The sequence below is a fragment of the Caloenas nicobarica genome, chromosome 2 (assembly GCF_036013445.1).
Source record: "Caloenas nicobarica isolate bCalNic1 chromosome 2, bCalNic1.hap1, whole genome shotgun sequence".
Taxonomy (NCBI): Eukaryota; Metazoa; Chordata; class Aves; order Columbiformes; family Columbidae; genus Caloenas; species Caloenas nicobarica.
The window spans coordinates 6,680,659-6,701,510 of NC_088246.1; the positions used below are offsets into that span (position 1 = coordinate 6,680,659).

The following is a 20,852-nucleotide window of genomic DNA, read 5'->3' on the forward strand; positions in this document are numbered from 1 at the left end:
TACTATTGTCCTTTCTGGCAGAAATCGCGGAACCTATAATTATTCAGAGTCCCTCTCCATCCTAGCACATTCAATACAATACCAGGATCGACTCAGCTTCAAAAATCCAACTAAACAGAGATGATTTTCAGGCTAAGGCTGTCATATTTCCCACATCCACTTGGTATTTTTCATATTGATTGGGAACATCTGATTAAGTAAATGCTCTAGGGAATTGACCCAATCCAGAACAGCACCTTGCGGAAACCAAACAGGGGCAGAGTCGATGGGGCTGAGCCCTCAGGGAAATGTGCTCTCAATAATCACTATGTGGACCCCTGGCATTATAACGCTACCTTCAAATAATAAATAATAATCAAGCATATTCCCATCTACTCTTGACGACAGCGTTCAGCATCAAGAAGGTACCCTGGGATGAATTGTGCATTGGGTTTGGAGATCTTTTTAAGGCTACAATATCTTTCCTCTTCACCTGCCCTAAATCAAGGGTATCTCCTCACAGCGTTTGGATGAGAAGCAGAACGTAGCTGATGATGAAGAAATCCTTTTGCTCTAAATCTCGGTAGAAATACCAGACTTTTCAAGGCAGCTGCACCCGCACAGCCACCGCTGCTGCAACAAGGAGAAAGACTTTGGGTCTTGGCCAAGATTTGGCTGATCACGGAGTGTCACACGTTCCCCAAAAGTCACAGGAATCCTTCTGCCATCCCTACCCAGAGCTGATAAGCGGGACCCGGAGGTCTGGCAAAGGTGTCTGTTTGCAGTGAAAAGGTGAATTGAGACAGGCTGAAAATCCATTTGGAAAGGGAGGGGTGGGAAAACTGCAAATCAATAAGTCAGCTTGCCGTCTCGCTGGCAGCAGGTTGTTCGACTCACCCTCAGAAATTAGCTGAGGTTTAATTCTTGACTCGCAGCCAACTGCCTTGGGATTTGACTGGAGTTGTTAGAAAAGCCTGAGCAGGTGTAAAGGAGGTGACAGATTAAGAGAACAGCAAGACGTAAAGAGGTTCCTCTGGAAACTGCCAGGAAGCAATTAGGATGCAGGAATGATTTATTCAAAAGCATTTAAGCCAACAGGAGTGGCACATGCTGTTTGCATCAAGGCTGCCCTCTGAAAAGGAAACACCACCTCAAAAAGCATGGACATGAGGACCAGGGAACAAGCTGAGAAGATGGAATACTAACAGAATTTCACAGCCTTAGTTTGAGTATTAGATGGGGGAAATAAATAAATAAATAAATAAACAAGGAAGAGGAAATGTCCTAGGAAAAAAAAAAGTAGATGATGTAAAAGTATTTTTTAACCTGAGTTATAAGAAGTAGCATCAGGCTTTCCAGGAGATAATTTTTGTTTATAATTAATCCAGTCACTCGTGTAGCCCATCATATTATAATACACGAGAGCACTCCACAAGCAGTAATGAACTCGGCTGCTGGTGAGGGAAGCTCTTCATTAACTCGTTTGCAGACGCGCTTTCATCTCCATGCCATGAATTAACTCCAGAGCAGCTCGTAGTCTTTACCTGAACGTGAGGGTTGTGATTCAAGGAAATAGATAGCAGAGGTGGGAATCTGGTTTAGGTCACCTTAGTCTCTCTCTGGTGTCCTGATTTTAAGACTTTCCTTTAACTTTATGCCCTTCATTCATAACATACAATTTCTGGATTGGCAGGTGCAATCATACAGTGAGGCATCTATGTGGCAGAAAATACAATGTCAGAGTGAAAGGGTAAAGAGATATTTTTTAAAAATAACGTTATTATGAACCTCTGCTCAGAAATGGTAGATGCTAAAGGGAATACTAACCTTCTTACCAGTCCTTTTCACCCAACAGTATTTCAGAGCGGCAATAAGTTCCATGTATTTCAATTTATTTGCAGATTCCGCTTTCCCTGTAGTTTTTCCAGATTGCATTTGGGATGTAGACCTAATTTTGTTCCTTTTCAAATCAAGGGAGCAACTTGGGACCACAGGCCTGGCTTTTACAGACGCCGGGCTGCTGCTGCGGCTGTGCAGGTCTGCTCTTTGGGTAACGCTGTCCTTGGCAGCAATGGACAGGAGAAACCAGACTGGATCGAAAAGAGGCACCCACAGTAATCCAAGCTCTCTTTCTTGTACTTTTTTTTTTTTTTTTTCAAAAAAGTACAGTTAGAGAGGGGGAGACAGTTGTTCCTGGGGCACACAAAAAGCTTTTTGAAAGCACCGGGGACCTGCATTAGCAGAAACTGCTTATTTAAATAAGTGGCCAGAGCTTTCAACCCAGCTGCTGTGTTCCTTTTCAAATATCCTTTTTTTTTCCCCGCCTCCCTCCCCTCCAATTTGAACAAGCAGGTTAATTTGGTGAAATCCCTAGCTGCATAAAGCATATGCTGTTGCCCAAACTGGGAAGGAGGTCTCCTCTTCTCCCCGAGACAGCAGTTTGCAGGGTATCGCTCACAGCTGTCTGCTGCAGCAGGCAGACATTTAGTAGCTGTTCTCATTTTTCTCATGGGTTTTAGGATTTATATGACCAGCCAAGGAGGATTTTTACCATTTCCCAGGCAGAGCTTCTTGTCCTCTGGGCTCTGCCGTTAATTCATCTCAGTGGAAATCTGGGGTTAATTCAAAAATGTTGTCGATGCCGAGCAGCATCTGCCTTGGAATGGTGCTGCTCAGGTCTGCTTCCAGCTCAGTCCAGTGGATGCTCACTGGTTCTCTGGAGTTATGTGCTTTTAGGCTGGTGGAAAGAAACACAAAAAGGAGAGGAACAGCCCCAATTCTGGCTCAAACCCACCTCCTTGCTACCAGAAACGCTGTCAGCATGAGGTGAAGCGCTGCCCCAAAACTGTGCCCTTTGGATTACTGCCGCCAGCATAATTTCATGGCCTGGGAGCCTGTGGATGCTACTGATATGCTTTTAAGATGTATGCATATAGGAAGGGACCCCACTACAGTTATAAATGCAACAGCTCCTTGTGGAAAAGAATGGGAAGAATATAAGGGAAGAATATAAGGCTGTTGTCAGAGGATGTAGGGAGGCAACTAGGAAAGCGAAGGCCTCCTTAGAGTTAAACCTGGCGAGAGGGGTCAAGGACAACAGGAAGAGGTTCTTCAAATACATGGCAGATAAAACTAACACCAGAGGCAATGTAGGCCCACTGATGAACGGGGTGGGTGCCCTGGTGACAGAAGATACAGAGAAGGCAGAATTACTGAATGCCTTCTTTGTGTCTGTCTACTCTGCCGGAGGCTGTCCTGAGGAGCCCCGTACCCCTGAGGCCCCAGAGGAAGGCAGGGCAATGGAGGAGTCTGCCTCAGTTGATGAGGACTGGGTTAGGGAGCAATTAAGCAATCTGGACATCCATAAATCCATGGGTCCAGATGGGATGCACCCACGGGTGCTGAGGGAGCTGGCTGAAGTCATTGCTGGACCGCTCTCCATCATCTTTGCCAAGTCTTGGGAAACGGGAGAGGTGCCTGAGGACTGGAGGAAAGCAAATGTCACTCCGGTCTTCAAAAAGGGCAAGAAAGAGGACCCGGGCAACTATAGACCGGTCAGCCTCACCTCCATCCCTGGGAAAGTGATGGAACACCTTATCCTTGGTGCCATCTTAAGACATATCAAGGATAAGAGGGTCATCAGGGACAGTCAACATGGCTTCACCAAGGGGAAGTCGTGTTTGACCAACCTCATAGCCTTTTATGAAGACGTAACAAGGTGGATTGACGATGGCAGAGCAGTGGATGTGGTCTACCTTGACTTCAGCAAAGCATTTGACACCGTCTCCCACAGCATCCTCACGGCAAAACTGAGGAAGTGTGGACTGGATGATCGGGTAGTGAGGTGGACTGCAAACTGGCTGAAGGAGAGAAGCCAGAGAGTTGTGATCAATGGGGCGGAGTCTGGTTGGAGGCCTGTATCTAGTGGAGTGCCTCAAGGGTCAGTTCTGGGACCAATACTGTTCAATATATTCATCAATGACTTGGATGAGGGAATTGAGTGTACTATCAGCAAGTTTGCTGATGACACCAAGCTGGGAGGAGTGGCTGACACGCCAGAAGGCTGTGCTGCCATCCAGCGAGATCTGGACAGGCTGGAGAGTTGGGCGGGGAAAAATTTAATGAAATATAACAAGGGGAAATGTAGAGTCTTGCATCTGGGCAGGAACAACCCCAGGTTCCAGTACAGGTTGGGGAATGACCTATTAGAGAGCAGTGTAGGGGAAAGGGACCTGGGGGTCCTGGTGGACAGCAGGATGACCATGAGCCAGCACTGTGCCCTTGTGGCCAAGAAGGCCAATGGCATCCTGGGGTGTATTAGAAGGGGGGTGGTTAGTAGGTCCAGAGAGGTTCTCCTTCCCCTCTACTCCGCCCTGGTGAGACCTCATCTGGAATATTGTGTCCAGTTCTGGGCCCCTCAGTTCAAGAAGGACAGGGAACTGCTGGAGAGAGTCCAGCGCAGGGCCACGAAGATGATGAAGGGAGTGGAGCATCTCCCTTATGAGGAAAGGCTGAGGGAGCTGGGTCTCTTTAGCTTGGAGAAGAGGAGACTGAGGGGTGACCTCATCAATGTTTATAAATATATAAAGGGTGAGTGTCACGAGGATGGAGCCAGGCTCTTCTCGGTGACAACCAACAGTAAGACAAGGGGTAATGGGTTCAAGCTGGAACACAAGAGGTTCCACTTAAATGTGAGAAGAAACTTCTTCTCAGTGAGGGTGACAGAACACTGGAACAGGCTGCCCAGGGGGGTTGTGGATTCTCCTTCTCTGGAGACATTCAAAACCCGCCTGGACGCCTTCCTGTGTAACCTCACCTAGGGGTTCCTGCTCTGGCAGGGGGATTGGACTAGATGATCTTTCGAGGTCCCTTCCAATCCCTAACATTCTGTGATTCTGTGATTCTGTGATTCTGTGAAAAGAGTCTGTGATCTTTTGATTAAAGACCATTTCCCCTGTGTGTACTGAAAGGAAGCTGCATTATTGCACTTCCTACTTTACAACCGTTTTTCTGCAGCCTTAAAAATCTCTTCTGACAGCTTTACTGGGGTTTCTATTGGTTTACAACACGGATTTCTGAAGTCACTGTCAGATAACGAAGACATATATACTTGTTGTATAACTTTATCCCTGTGTGTTCATCGTGAGCAATTTTAATTGTTAAAAAATGCTGTGTATCTCTTAACTGATGAATTACTGTGAGCACCCATGTGAGCACACTGGGAACCTCACACTAGATGGGTGCCACCCGAGTACAAATAAATGAGTCGTATTTCTCATCTCAAGAGTGACAATCTTCCACTAGTAAAACAAAAAAGTGGCAGTTACTGAAAAAAAAAGTCCTGTTGCCTGGAGAAGACATTCTTTCTTTTGTCAAATATAATCTAGTGGTGGATTGTCAAAATAATTCAGAAATTCAGCCATTAATCTCATTAGAACATATTAGGCAATAACCTTGAACAGTTATCAGTGGGGCTGTCGTCTCTTCAGAGATCGTTGCCTGTGTTCTAGTCATCTAAATTCGTTGGTTCTTCTTGATTTTGCCCTGGAAACACATATGAATATCTTACAATGGAGCGCTCTAGACCCGAGCCGCTAATGCCACTAAGCCACATAGATGACAGGAGGTTTCAGAACACCAGCCACAGGCCTGGTAATCCCCATGGCTGGGATCTCTAGTGCTCAATGCATTCACAAGATGTAAAATATCTCGTTTTTTTCCAGAGCATAACATGGGAAAAAGCTAAAATGAAAGCTGCAGGGTTCCTTTATCTCTCCCTTTACCCAGCTGCCATACAAACCTCTGTAAAATCTATATAGATAAACTTGCATGTAGGAATATGTAGGAATATAGACATACAGAAATGCAAGTATATAGATAGAATATTTTATAGATATTATCTATATAGATATATAGATGAATCTAGGTATATATGGATAAATATAAATTTATAGAAAAACTATTTCTGGGCAAAGAAAGTAAGGAACAGGGGCAACAAACTTCTCTAAATGCCAGGATCAGAGAGAGCTCGACACTCCCTGCCTGTCTACAATGGCAAGAAGAAGGGGAGGTGTGTGGGTAACATCAGTGTGGCTTTGCTGGGAAATTCTACCATTGAGCTGGGCACCAAGTCCTGACTGTTTCAGGGTTTCCACTCTTTCAGGGTGGAATAAATTTTGGCAAGTCTCTGACAGCGCTACGGCTGAGCTCTTTTGGGGCTGCGCTGAGGTGATCTGAGGAAAGCAAAAGGGAAGAGCTGCCGCGTGAACGAAATCCTGACCCGTGCGATTGGTGAGAATTTTGCCGTTAATGTCCGTGGAGGCAGGATTGACTACACTGATTCGTGAGGATCACTCCCCACCTTAGGGACCCCCATCGCTGGCCAGATTGTACACGGGGGTTCACGCTCGATGGCAAATTGCAGTGATTGACATCATGCTGGCGACTTCAGAGGCACCAACTAAACAGCAAGTCAAGGGGATAAGGAACAGTGCAGAGCTAATACAGAGGACATTATTACTTGATTAAGTTAAGGATAAGGAAGGTTTAGATGGAAACCTCTGAAAGCTTCTTAGGAATCCTTAGGATTCACCTGCTTTCCACAATGTTCCAGTGCTGCCTGGTCTCCAGGGGTATTTTTTTTCTGAAAAACCTAAAAAACTATTCGCAAAGAGAAAAGATTGGAAATGTGTGCCATATTAAGAATCTGGAGGTTATTTTGAGCCTGGAGGTGTTTTCTGGGTGCCAGCAAGTTTTTGATACCAGGCAGAGCACAAAGCAGAACCTTAGAGCAGCTCTGGGCTGCACAGCCTTGTAACAGGAAAAAAAAGTAACAGAAACAGCTGACTTCACCTCTTGCTGTGGTTATGTGGGGCAGTCAGCACCGATTTTGAAAACTGCTTGATTTCTTTCCTAAAAATAGCCTTCCGGGTCACTTTTAATCAAGTCCAAATGGCCGTCTCTGCGTTAGTAAATCTCCTATGAATAAAATTTGACGGATATACCTTCAAAACCAACAGCCGAGCATTTAAACAAGTTGTCCTAAGCTCAGCTCTGACTCCAGCCTTGTAAATCATTGCCAAGTATTACACGGCTTCGTGTCCTAATCCTCTGAAGAGATATCTAATGCTGTGTAAATCTGTGTCAGGAGGACAAGAGCACCTGTGATGAGTTTCAGGGTGACACTTAAGACACTCTAAAGAAAATGGTAACCCGCTCAGATCCGAAGTCTGGCCTTCCAGGATTTGAAGAGAACATCTTTTGCCTTGGGAGAAAGGCAATTTATGGAATATAAATCTGGGATGAGGGAGGAAGCACACAAATGCATGAACCAAGGCAGTTTGAAGACCTTGAGAAGATCCGACTTTCAGTTGTGGGTACAGCTACCAAATAAGGGTGTTGGGTGCTCTGTATTTCATTAATTTTCTTTTAAATCTCTACATTCATTTTAGAGATGATGAGTTTCCCTTGAAATGTATGAGTGTAGAGATCTTGGTTCCTGTCATTGAGCATGCCATCTTAGAGCTGGGTTTCTTATACCTCCAGCCTTTCTGGATAGGGAGCTCCAAGGCTTTGAGGGGTTAAGGCTGTTTTCTGCAGTAAACTTTCTACCAAAGACAGAAGTATGTGCCACAGTGTTACTCCTATCATGATATCTCAATAGTGCCAATTATATTACAGTTTTAGGATGACTTAGTTGAATGGCTTTAGTATAGAAGTATGCTGCACATTTGCTTGCTGTTATTAGACAAATCCTTCAGCCCTTTCTCCTTATTTAGGCAACATTAAGTCAATGGGGAGAGGGAATGAGAGGATGAGGCTTTGGATACATGTTAATGCAGCTTCAGAGTACAGGGTATAATCAAGGCTGGTAAGAAATAGGGAAGACAGAAAATGGGTGCTGTCTCGGTTTGGAAGCATGGGTGAGTTTAAAATGGTTTTGAAGTCAAACCCAGGTTTTCATCTTTAACTGTGAGCATTGACTGAGCAGGATTTAGGTGAAAGAAGCATTACTAGTGAATATATGTCAAACCAATACCATTACTAATGCTGAAGTAACTTCTTAGGTGTGCTCATGTCATGTGTTCAGATCTGCTCTTTTAGAGATGGAAGCAAAGGCTTCACTGGTGACTTTTACCTGCCCAGTGCCTGAAGGTCCTAAGACATCAGACCTTGAATCCAGTCTGCCTGACCACTGCGATGGTTTTATAGCACATTCACCACTAAAACACGGAAGTGTTTATTAAGACCTTCCTTCCACATCAGCCGCTGGGTCTGTACGTGGGAGGTGAGTTTGTGTCACACCGTGTTAAAGAGTGACATGTTAAAATGTGACAGTCAGCTTCGTCATCCGCCAATCCGGGCTGTCTTATCCCGGCAGATATCCATCCCGCTGCGTCCAGCCCAGGCCTGGTGTCTCTGAGACCTCCTGCCCTTAGGCTTGCTGTCACCCACATGCCACAATAAAGCCATCAATAGGTAAATAATTTAACAAATTGAGCAAGATTTACAAAGATGCTTAGCTGTGCAGACAGCGCTGGTACATATGTGAATGCATATTCAGGAGAAAGGTCCCTCCATAGAGGACATTACCTTGTGACTTAGGGAACCAGGCTCATCTTATCCAGCTTTATCACAAACCTCCTGGGTGAAACTGGGCTGGTCAGCCAGCAGTGGGGTTCAGAGGAAAAATCATTCTACTCTAAAATATATAGGAAAATTTTCCACTAGAGCTAGCTATCTTCATGGGGGGGAGCCTAGAATTTCCTTTTATATTAAGCAGCTATTTTTTGTATAGTGTAGAAGAATCCCCAGGTTTAGCCTTCCCTTCTATCTTTAAAATGACAATAAAGCACACTCCTTCCAGGCAAAGTTTGCACACTCATATTGTGAAGCACTGGAACAGGCTGCCCAGGGCAGTGGTGGGGTCACCATCCCTGGAGGGGTTTAAAAGATGCGTAGATGAGGTTCTTAAGGACATGGTTTAGTGCCAAAGTTGGGTTAATGATTGGACTCAATGATCTTGAGGGTCTCTTCCAACCAAAATGATTCTATGATTAGTAGGTGTGAGATAATCCAGTACCATGATAACTGAGGTTGTGAAACAGCCGGAGTAAGACGGGAGTAAGGGATCTGTGATGAGCAATATGCATAGGTCTCTCTCTTCTAAGAAAATAACATTTTATAACAAGTGGTGATTTATTTTGGTTCCCTTTTTAATACACTCAGATTGGCAGGATACCTATGGTGTTGGAGAGCTGTTTGTGTCTCACTCCCTGCTCAGTAAGAATTCAGGCTGTGAACACAGGTTTGAGCATGAAAAACCCAATTGCTCTGTGTGTTTTTCAATCTGACCTGTAACCTCCGCTGCCATTCAGTTCATCCAGACTCCAGTCCTGTGCCTGGTGGCATTAGCATTTCTGACCAGCTGGGAGCTACAAAAGCTCTGAGAACACGAAGAACATTGGAACCCCTCCGTGCCTTCTCCAGTTTTGGACATGGATAGTTTATTTCACAGAAATAGTCTTTAAGAGGTATGAACCTCAACGTTGAACACCTGTCAAGTTTCTTTCTGCCTTAGAGGCTGTGCAGAAACCAGAAAAAGTGAAAAAGTTCAGAATCAGAGAATCATGCACATCATTCTTTTAGAGTCTACGGTACAAAGTCATGTCTATCAGCAATCTAGAAGACTTGTTTCTAATCAGTAGGTTTAAGATTGGTAACTGAATGGTAATGCTAAAATTTTTTATCTCTGCTGGAAGTGGTTAGATCTGGCTTTTAGCCAGAAAGCCCTAAATTGTAACAGTTATGTGACTCATCATATTTTCAATAGTGGAAGATACACACACCTTGAGGAGTGTACAGGAAACCTACAGCACGAGCATCATCGAGAGGGGGTTTTGTAATGGTGATCTCTTTTCTCACCCACCTTGTGCAACCTGACATTAAGAGAATTTCTGTGTGCTTAGTTGAAAGAAAAACAGCATCTTTGAAAGTCTCTTTTTCTATACAGTTTTCATTAAAGTGGAAACAAAGGTTTTGTGAGTTGGCAAGAATTCTGTGTATGTGTGGATGTAAAAATCTCCTTTTTTCTTGTTGGTCTAATTTAATGGTTTCCATTTAAGGCGCCTTTTTTTTTTCCCCCACTGTTCCAACTGTTTCCAACTAACCAGCTGTTTCTTTTCAGGAAGGAAAGTCAGAAGAGAAGGCAAATGGCAGGACTGTACTAACAGATTGGATTTTTGCTTTGTGTCTCCGTTCAGGTCTCTTTAATAAGCCTCATAGCCAATACACTTGGATACTCTGAGATGGGTCCCATTAAATCACTCAGGACCCTCCGAGCCCTGCGACCTTTAAGAGCATTGTCACGATTCGAAGGGATGAGGGTAAGAACAGATAAAGCGTCAATCAAAGCTCAACTGTGTGACATCAAGCATGTAACAGGGAACAGTTGCACATGGTTTTGTCTTCATTCTGTCTGCCAAAGGAAATGGATGATAATGCTGTATCAAAACAACAAAATCAGAAATCCCTCCTTTGTCTTGATTGCAATTGTATCATTAGAGCTTCATCCTCTGGTGGATTTAATGATAAACTAATCCTGCTGCCTAACTTGTCATATTGTGCTTTAAAAAACCAGTTTTTTGGCTGAGGAAGCATCTGGCTAACCATTACCTCTCAGTTATAAGATGTATCAGGGGACTAAGCAAGCTACAAGTTTGCTCCTTGCTTTTGACATGTATTAAAATGAGACTGACTGGGAAAGTTCTTAAGGAGTTTTTCACTAATAATTAAAGCAAAAATTAGAAATGCTAAAGATAGAGAAAGCAAATGAATGATTATATAAAATTTTTTCCTTTGAACAGGTTGCATTTTTAATACATAATGTCAGGATTTACATTAAAACCATGTAGCTTGTGTTTGTTGCTCCATCTTGCGCACCCATCTCTTTCCCTTCTTCATTCCTTTGCCGGCGTGACTATATTAACACAGCATACGTGTTTATTTGTTAAGCCTACCTGGTACACTAATCAGTTATTGTTTAGATAAGCACTTTAACTCCTTGCACCATGCATGACTTGCAGATGGCAACCGTGTTCTGTACGAACCAAGGTTACTGCTAATTGTGCAGATTGCGTAGCAAGATAAAGCACATAAAACATTGTCCGATGACACCAAATCTCTCTACTAGGCCAACAAAAAATGCTACAGCTTTCATATTGAAGTATACTGAGGGTAAAGCTTTCCTGTAGACAAAATCTTTGTCTGAGTCATCAGTGACCAAAATGTGTAGTTTGTGCACTGAGCTCCTAGTAGTTCACTGTTCTCATTGCCATACCCTTGTAGTAGGACAGACCGAAGGCAAAGGAGCTTAGTCGAGATAACCCAGGAAATACGGTGATAGAACAACTTATGAAAACCCCGTACCCATACTTTGCCTGTTCTGTGGATGACCAGAATTGGGGATCTGTGTCTTTGTCCTGCAGACCTTGTGATTGTCCAAATCATATTATTTTTGTGGATGAAGATCAGACAAATGTAGTTGCAGACCACTCTCCTCTGTGTTAGTACTAAGACAAAAAGATTCAAGAGGCTCTGTTCATCTGGGCACCCAAAACTGAATTGTTTTGTTCACCACGCTCTTTTTCAGCAAGCACAGGAAATATTTCAAATATTATTCACAAAAAACAAAGAAAGCTGCAGATCCTTAGCTGGCACAATGTGATGTTTTACTACTGACATTAATTAAAGCTCTCACTCCTATGTCATCTGATGAAGTTCTTAGGGACATGGATTAGGGGTAGACTTGTCAGTGTTAGGTTAATGTTTGGACTCGATGATCTTAAAGGTCTTTTCTAACCAAAATGATTCTATGATTCTATGACCTCACTCCAAGTCTTTATTAAACATACATAAATTGAGCAAACGTTGATATCGGCAAAAGCTGCACTAGTTTAACTACCAGAGTGATTTGTGCGCAGACTCTCTCAAATCGATTTAAATCTGGCTTATGAAGGCTTAGCTTCTACTGGTGGGTTTGCAAGTTCAAGCAAAAACCCTTTAACGTATTCTAAGATGACATAACAATGTTCACCCGTGACTTTGCATCGGTTTAACTAAATTGGATTCAAACCTGAAAAGCAGTGGGCAGACTAGCACAACGCATCAGAAAAGTGAGGCTAAAATAGGAAAGAAATAGCCTGAAAAATTCGCATCCCTGTCTGAGAATAGCAAGAGGATGGCTTGGATCCTACGTGGTGTAGACACACATATCAGCCCAGCAAATTTCCTTCCTAACATGCTCATTCTTGTAGGTCTCCCTGGTCCCTGATTCAACATACCTTTTGTTCCCTGTATCTTTGCTGCAGCTGGAATATATTCAGTCTTTCTGAGCTATTGGAGGCAGTGAATTAGCTTGTAAACCATGATAAAGTGTAATCGAGAATACGTGCTATTGGAAAATCAAATCATTTTATTTTTAGTTTGTCTAACCACACTTAACACGACTAGGGACAGTTAGACCTTTCATTATTAGGAGCTCATATGCTCCAAAATGCACAGGAAAATTGCTAGCGCAGTGATGGATTATATAATGATAATGTCGAGAAGCAAACACTGACAGTAAGAAAATTATAATAGTTTGCTCTATTATAATGTCTTTTTCTTGAATAACTGAAAAATCTCTGCATGGCTAGAACATGAGCAAGAAAGTTCTCATTTATACTGCAGTAAGAGACTTACTTCATTGACACCATACCTAAATTTTGGAAATGACTGGCCCTGAGGCAAAGGCACAAGAGTTGTGCTTGAATGACCAAGAGGACCTTTTACCATCAGACTTTGGTCCTTTCCCTGTCTTCCAGCCGGCTGGGACCTGTCTGAGTTTGACACAAATCTCAGCAGCTCCCATCCCATGAGAAGTCTGCAAAAAAGAGTCTAAACTATTGCCATCCTGCCCTTCTATCCCAAAAAAATACTCTAATAAGACCAGTCTCCCATCTGACAGTTACTGTAGACCCTGGGGGTGCCATGCACATGCCACCACCCTGTGTCACCCACCACTTCCCAGGCCATATTAGAGCCCAGCATAAATTAACTTAGGTCTACCTGTCCCAAATCATGAAATCTCCCATGTCTCCTCATTTGTTGTCCATCAGGGAATTATTTCAGAGGTGCCACTTCCCTGCAAGTTTCGTCCCAGCAAGGGAGGTTGTTGGAGTATTTCAAAAGGACGAGTGGGATGATGATACACCATTTAATGTGAAAATGATCCTAGGCAAAGTCATGGTGAGGCTGCTACAAGATAAATGCGGGGAAGAAATAGCATAATTAATGCTAGCTAGCATGATTTCAGGGGAATATTTCTTGTAAAACTGATATGGTCCTTTGATTTGATTACAAATTATGCTGATGACGGTAACTGTGCTGATATAATAGCCTCAGATTTCAGAGAAGAATCTGATACCACAGATCACTGTGATGAAAACATGAGCTTTGTACCAGGCCAAAATAGTTTAATTTAAAATGGGTGGTGGATCTCAAAAAGTAATTGTAAACAGCGATGACACTGTAAATTCGGTGATGAGTGTGTCAGAGCAAGCGATTCTTCAGAATAAGAACTGTCCTTAACCTGGACTTTAACAGCATCTGGAAGAAAATGTAAAATCTTTGCTGACAACACACAAAGCGAGCAGAGTACTAAGTGGTATTACAGATAAAGGAGTTATACGGACTGATCTGGATCACAGTGAAAAATTGATCAATCATACAACATGCATGATAATAAAACCACAGGCATGGTACACCTCGGGAGGAGGAAAGTAGGTCACTCTGGGGGATGTTTCTTGGAAAACAGCGGCTGGGAAGGACTTAGGGGTTGGAGTGACTGTTCAACGGGACACAAGCCTTTTTGGGAAGGTCCGATAAATGAAGTGACTAATACAATCTCTCAATATGCAGGGAAATAACTCAGCAAGCAGAGGGAGAGGGCAGTGCTTCAATACTGGAATTCCATGAAACTGCTGGAAGTGGGGTATTAAAAATGAGAAAGTCTCTGCAGGGATCTATGAGCGTAATCAGAAATGTGAAGGAACCATGACAGTTAGAAAAAAGTTCTGGGTTTTTAATTACCCAAAGCAATGTTCAGTGGTAACTCACACACAGTGCAGACAGGGATGATAGAAGATTGTCTAACAGCAGACAAGTAGTGCCTCAGGTTCAACAAATCCAGCCTAAAAACACAGCACCTGTTTCTAACAGTGAGAGCAAAGGACACGAGGAATAGATTATCTAGTAATAGTAATTTTTGCCTGTTATTTGAAATCTTGACCCTGTAAATTAGATGTTTTTGCAAAAGGTGTGCCCAGGCTTGGTTAGGAGGTACAGCCTGGCATTACTGCGGAAAGTCTGGTGGGCTGTGCTGTAGCAAAGGGAGGATTAACGCATTGTGCGAGTCTATTTCTGGATTTAAAATCTGAATCAGCTTTAGCTGAGAAAGTGGCCCGTGAGATCAGGAGAGCTAGGCCACCAAATCTATACCTGGGCCACAAGCTCTAGGTTTGCACCCCTGTGGATTAGTGTAAAGTGTGGCTCAGTTTCTAGGCTATGCTTAAAGAGATCAACTGGAAGATGGTTTCACCTATAAAGGCATTGATGTAAATCAAAAGGCATGAAACCTTTTCTTCTACATGGCTATATATGTTGTTGTTCCTAGATGCAGCAGAAACGCAGCTCTTTCCTTGGCAAGGTTTGCAGCTGAACTTTTAACATGAATTTATGATAACAACTTACCTTTATGTATTCAGGCCTTTAAGTCTTGTCACGTGTCTCAGTGCAAATCAAGAGTCCTTCCAGCAGACCAAACGGCGTCCTGCTGGTGTAAGGGCAGAAGCAGTGAGAGAAGAACGAAACCCCCTGTTAATAATTCATTCAGAGAAGTGTTACAGGATTTGCTCCAGCCTCATGTCGTGTTTTGTTATCTACAAGCCATTGAACATAATTCAGCAGGAGGAAAAAAAGCAGGATGCGGGCACGGCCGTGCTGAAACCTGGATGTCTGTGTCCTGTCACAGGGCTTGTGGGTGGGAACTGAGTTCAGTGGCAAATCTAATATAAGTGCAGTGGCTTTGTGCTGCGTGGATTAAAATGGAACAAAAATATTGTTCCATACAGCAGCAAACAAAACCTGCTTTGACAAGGGCCAAAGCTATATCTAAATAACCCCTTGATATAGAAATTATGTGGCATTTTGGTTAACACTGTGAATTCAGTCTTAAAATGAAGTTAGAAATTTATTAACATCCAAAACTGAAAGATAAAATGAGCAAAAACAAACAAAAACAACAATAACAAAACACACACAAAACCCACCAAACTTAAACTGAAAAGTCATCAGGAACAAGATTATACAGAAAAAAAAAAAAGGTCAAGAGCTTTTCCTGTGTGAAAATTAGCTTCATTCATAAATGCACAAAATATAAATCTGGGTTTTGAAAGATCTACATAATTTTGTAGTAGATATTGTAGATGAAGCTGCTGCTCTACATGCATGAAAACCATTTTACTCTTCCGGGTATTTTTCTTCCTCAGCAATGCAAAAAAATTATGGGGAAACAAATGTTGCATTATTAGCTTGTCAGAAAATTGGACACTAATACGAGAGAAAACAAGAGCTGACATTTTCCATAATCAGATTCACAATTGAATAAAATTTAATTTTTATGGATCAATATCACCTTGTCTCAGTTTCAGAAATGGAGAAGAGGAAGAGCTTAGTGTCTGCCTATCAGATTTTAGTCTCCAAAACATGAGATAGAGATGGAGAGAAATCCACGTAGTGGGGCTCATGTCTGCAGCAATGCTGCCGGGCAGTTTTGCCTGGGCTGTGTGCAATGGCAGCATCTCCAAAAGCTGTGAATATGGAGAACCCTTGCTGACATAGAAAGGGGAAAACTACATTTTGTCATAGTGTTCTTCGCTCCGAAAATGTATAGTTTTACACAGGGGTTTACGGCCCTGCCTGGGTTGGTCTGTAGGAGCTGCAGAGGATGTCATGGAGAAAAATAATGCTTTTTTTTTGTTAAATTAGAATGGCTTCACTGTTTTAATGATGTGTACTGAACAGAAAGTCAAAGTTCTTTTAGTACAGTATGTTTCAATCAGTTATTATTTAAATAAGCAAAATTTATCGCAGCTAGAGTTCACATCCCAAGAACTACAGAGGTTGAGTTCAGTAAAAGATTTCAGAATTTTTTTTCTCTATTTTGAGACACTGTGATGAACCCCAGCCATTTCCAATTAATCATATGATTATTGGAGATGGTTTTACTGAAGTCTGTTATCCAGTAGGATCTGAGAGGTCATGATGACTTCACAGATTGCTCCTGCATTAAAAGATTCCACTTGAAAAAACATCATCCCATAGGTGGCATTCCAACAGATTAGCTCTTCAATTACAAGAGGAAAAAAATAATCAAGTGTGAAGCCTTTAATGGTGGTCTGGCTCCTAAGGTAGTGTTAGTAGTTATCCACCTGTCACCATGTGAGAGTTCAGCCCGGTTAATCAAGGGTGCACAACAGCTCATTAGTGAAGTGTCTGTCTAAGTGCTGACATTAATTCTGGTTTTTCTCTCCTGTTTCACCCCAGGTGGTTGTCAATGCCCTTGTGGGAGCCATCCCTTCCATCATGAATGTTCTGCTTGTCTGCCTCATCTTCTGGCTCATCTTCAGCATCATGGGAGTGAACCTCTTTGCTGGGAAGTTTGGAAAGTGCATTAATAAGACAGAAGGAGATATGCCTTTAGACCCTAAAATTATTAACAACATGAGTGACTGTATACTCTATAATGTGTCAGGCACATTTTACTGGACGAAAGTTAAAGTTAACTTCGATAATGTTGGTGCTGGGTACCTGGCTCTGCTACAAGTGGTAAGTGTGACCACCAGGAACTAATAGGCAAATGTTGCTTGTTCCAATTGAAATAATTGGCTTATAGGCTCAGGTTAACCTCTATACTTTTCTTGGTTTTTCAGCCTTACCCATCAGGGGAACACCTTTCCTCAAGTGTAAAAGGGTCATATTTGGCATATCGATTTGGCCTAGAGATATTTATGGCAGCTTCTGGTTTTGAGTTTCTGGTGCATCACCAGATGTACCTCCTCTGGGAGGTAATTGGACTGTTGAAGTGAATTAAAGATCATTTGGTCGATATTGTAATCCAGAGCAAAGCTCAGTTCCAGGAACAAAAAGTCATGGTCCAGGTCATGCAGAAAGAGTGCACTGGCCTTCCTGAACTGCCCGGGATTTCACTATACCCTGCTGGGAAAAAGTGAAGTTACTGTATCTTCAGTAACTCAGCTGAAGTTATTGCTTAAAGCTTGAGTCACAGAGGAATCTTAATTTACAGTCCTGTGCTCACCTTCCTTGGAGATGTTTGGGAAGGGCACTGGTGCTTCTCATGGTTTCTCACCTCATTTCTCCCTGCTAAACATAATTAGTCGTTTTGAACCTAACTATGAAACATGGTGGTGATCAGAGTGGTGTAACTCTGCAAAGCCTGGTCTCTCTGGAAAGGTCACAAGAGCGTGTCAGAGAGATGACTGTTGCGGATGAAGATGATGGCAGTAATTGTTCTACGAAGACAGAAGTAAGCCACTTTTACAACCTGTTTCAGCAGCAAATGTAGAACATGGGTAAACAGGTTGTATACATTGATATTTACTTGTGATGCAGCACAACCTAATGGATGGAGCCACAGGAGACTCCATCTTCTCATCCAGGCTCTGTTGCTGGCCTGCTGAGTGATTTTAGACAAATCGTGTTTCAGTTCCATGGGGCCCTCATGTAAAATAGTGGTAATTATGCTTCCTTCCTTTGTGCCTAGTTTGCTCTGAAATCTGGTGATGGCAAGGGCTGGATATGTTCTAGGAGTGTTTGCTGTGTTGGATTTTATGTATGCAGAGTAAAACAAGTCCTACATCCTTGGACAGGAAAGCTACTCTTTTGAAGCATCTCTGATGGCATTTCTTGGTTCTGAGATAAAAACTTGCCTGCTGGGAGATTGATTCTCTTGTCACATATAGACATCCACCCTTTGCAATGCAGTAGGGTACTGCCCCAAACCCCTACCTGCCCTTCCAAGAGGGCATGAGCCTCCCACCGGTCCCCCATCAGATCTGCCAGCCCTTCTCCTTCCCGTGATGCAAATTTGCTTTCTCCCAGATCTTTTCTCCTCTGTCAGAGACTCATGAAATGGCTCCATCAAGTAGTTTTCCTTTCTTGTAGAAATGCTTATCCTTATAAATTCTGTTCCTGGTACACATACACTTGAGTTTGAGATCTTCTGACTGCTGTCCATTGAGTCTTTGCTTTCATAACCTCTGGAAAGCAGAAAGGTTAGAATGGGCACAACCACTTTTGGTTCTTTCCATGACACAAAGCTGAACGTGCTGAGAGCAAGAGCTTTTATCTTTTGCATGTAATTATGATATTCAGCTCACCCATGCAGGGTACATTAATTCACTTTGAATGTCCTTAATTAGATTTCCCATTCTATATAGTACTTTCTTTGTCTTTTATTTAAATATCCAGTCTAGCTGAGCAAAAATTTCCACGTTTAAATTATGACACCTCACCTGAACCTTCTTATCTCCTCCATGACTGCATAACAGATGCCTGGTTTGTTTGGTGGAAAAGCTCCATCAGAGTAGTATTTATTCCATCAGCATTTCTTTTGTAAGACTCGCTTTATCTTTCTAAAAAGCTGCAACTTTTCCTAAATTGGCATTGTCTAAGGAGTATCCTGAAGTGCTCTCTTCTACTGTTCTGCAGCATCAGTTCCTGGGCACTTGACACTGGTGATACTGGCTGGTTCAGCAGGTGGGACTGCCTTCTGTTGGGATCAGTGATGGCAGCAAAAACATAGCTGGTTGTAAGGTGGATCACAGCACGTTTATGAATGGATGGTCTAGTGCTGCTATTTTCCAGCTGGAAACAGACTTGATGGCCCTGCAGGTTTCATTCAAACTTGCGATCCTGTGTTTTGCAGCAAAGAAGCAGATTTTCCAGCTGCAGAAGTACAAAATAAGTGCCATAAATGTAGAGTCTGTGCAGGCTGGACAAACCGATGACAGCAGGAAACGAGGGATTCCTAAAACCTTGCTCAGTTCCTATGGCAGGTGCTGGCTTCTTCCAGGGGGAAGAGCAGGAGCCAAATGTCATTAGGGGATTGATTTTAATTTTCATCCTGCACCTGGAGCTCTCATGTCTACTGCTAACGACAGTCTTAGGCAATAAAGTGTAAAGATGACACCCTCAGAGAAGGGGCCCAAACATCTGGATCTCTTTTGTGAGACTCCAGCCGAGGGGTGTCGGTTACGGGCGCTCCTTGCCAAATGTCCTCCGTATGGAGTCGCGTTTCATGAGCAAACTACCACAGGAACTGCAGAGGATCAGTTAACAGCTCAGCTCTCCTAAAGGGACAGACGCATCAATGCATCTTCGTGCACGCTGAGATGGTGCGTAGCAGTGATGAGATGAGCATTTTGGTTAAAACCTTCCGGGATCCAAAATATGAGCTCTTAAGTGGGACTTGTCTTCTGACTGTTGACATTTTCAGCTGCTCTGCAACACACTTTTTAAGTGACTCTGAAGTTACCTTTGGATGCCTGAATGTGTCTGAAAGTCTGAACGGAAATATATAAAACAAATTTTTCTGCCTAATGTTCTGTCTTCACTTCAACAGCATCCTTTAAATAAATGAGAAGAAACTGCAGAAACTTTAAGGCTTACAACTATCCAGAGGCAAACTTTCTGACAGTGTGTTTGAGAACTGCATGAAACTTTCCCCAAATATCCTTTGCTCTTTTCCTGCCATGTTTAGGATCCATCATGTTGTTCTGAAGATGCCACTTTGAATTAATGAGTGTGAGAAAACATTCCTGTGAAGTGGTCAGTCAAGTTTAAAGCTTCTCCAACTAACAAAAGCGCTGCCTCACAACAGATTACTGAAATAGGACATAGTCTCTGCCCGCTCTACAAGCAAGAAAAATGCCTCACTCACGGGGAGGAAAAGATCTTTATTATCATGACTTTTTAATTTGCAAGAAGGATGGTTCACTCTTCTGGGGATTTAACACCCTTAACACCCTAATCGAATAGGAAAAAAATTATTGCTACAACCCAGTGCTTCAGTAATGCTTTTTCTATATTCCCAGAATTGCTTCGCAGATCATAGCACTTATGTTCTATAAATCTATATTTGAGCTGAACAAAGAATTATCTTAAACTTCCAGTAGGAGTTTCGCATTTCCCTTGTGGAATCCTTCCCTTCACATTATGATCACCTCCACATATTTTTTTGCAACATGTCTTGAAATTTCTGCAATTTATTGAAGAACACCAAGAAAACAAGTGGTCTGTCATGCAGCATCTGGCTTGCTTGGAAGAGTTCTCCTTAACCAGGAACAGACTTACATCTGTCCTACAACGCTTTGTAAGTTTGGGATTCCAGATAAAGAATGGGAAGACAATAGAAGATCTCTTAGACCAGTACAGCAACCAGGAGCTGTAGAGTTAAATCAGCCTCTCATGCCAGGTTCGAAGTCATGATGTAGCTCATAAATCAGCTACAAAACAGTCATGAGACAGCGGCGTGTGTCTAAATTTACTGAGTTACACAATCTCTTGCACTTCTGTAAACTGTAATGCTAGATTTTACTCTCACCGTGTATACAAAATGTGTAAAAAATCTGTGCTTCTGAACAAACGATAAATTATTGCGCCAGGGTAGATTTCTCCATATATCCAAAGATCAGGAGCAAGCAGTATTTCCATGGGGAATTACTGGTGGAAATTCAAGGGGAGCAGAGGCAATG

General features: G+C 42.7%; 1 protein-coding gene across 4 annotated transcripts in view; it reads left to right on the top strand.

The window, feature by feature from the left end:
• Window positions 1–20,852, top strand: part of LOC135984850 (sodium channel protein type 5 subunit alpha-like) — a 226,460-nt gene that overhangs the window by 193,412 nt on the left and 12,196 nt on the right. For all 4 annotated transcript variants that reach the window (XM_065627523.1, XM_065627522.1, XM_065627521.1 and 1 more), the window contains 2 exons: window positions 10,242–10,364; window positions 16,624–16,905. In XM_065627523.1, the coding sequence (XP_065483595.1) occupies window positions 10,242–10,364; window positions 16,624–16,905 (405 nt within the window). The remainder of the gene's footprint in view (window positions 1–10,241; window positions 10,365–16,623; window positions 16,906–20,852) is intronic.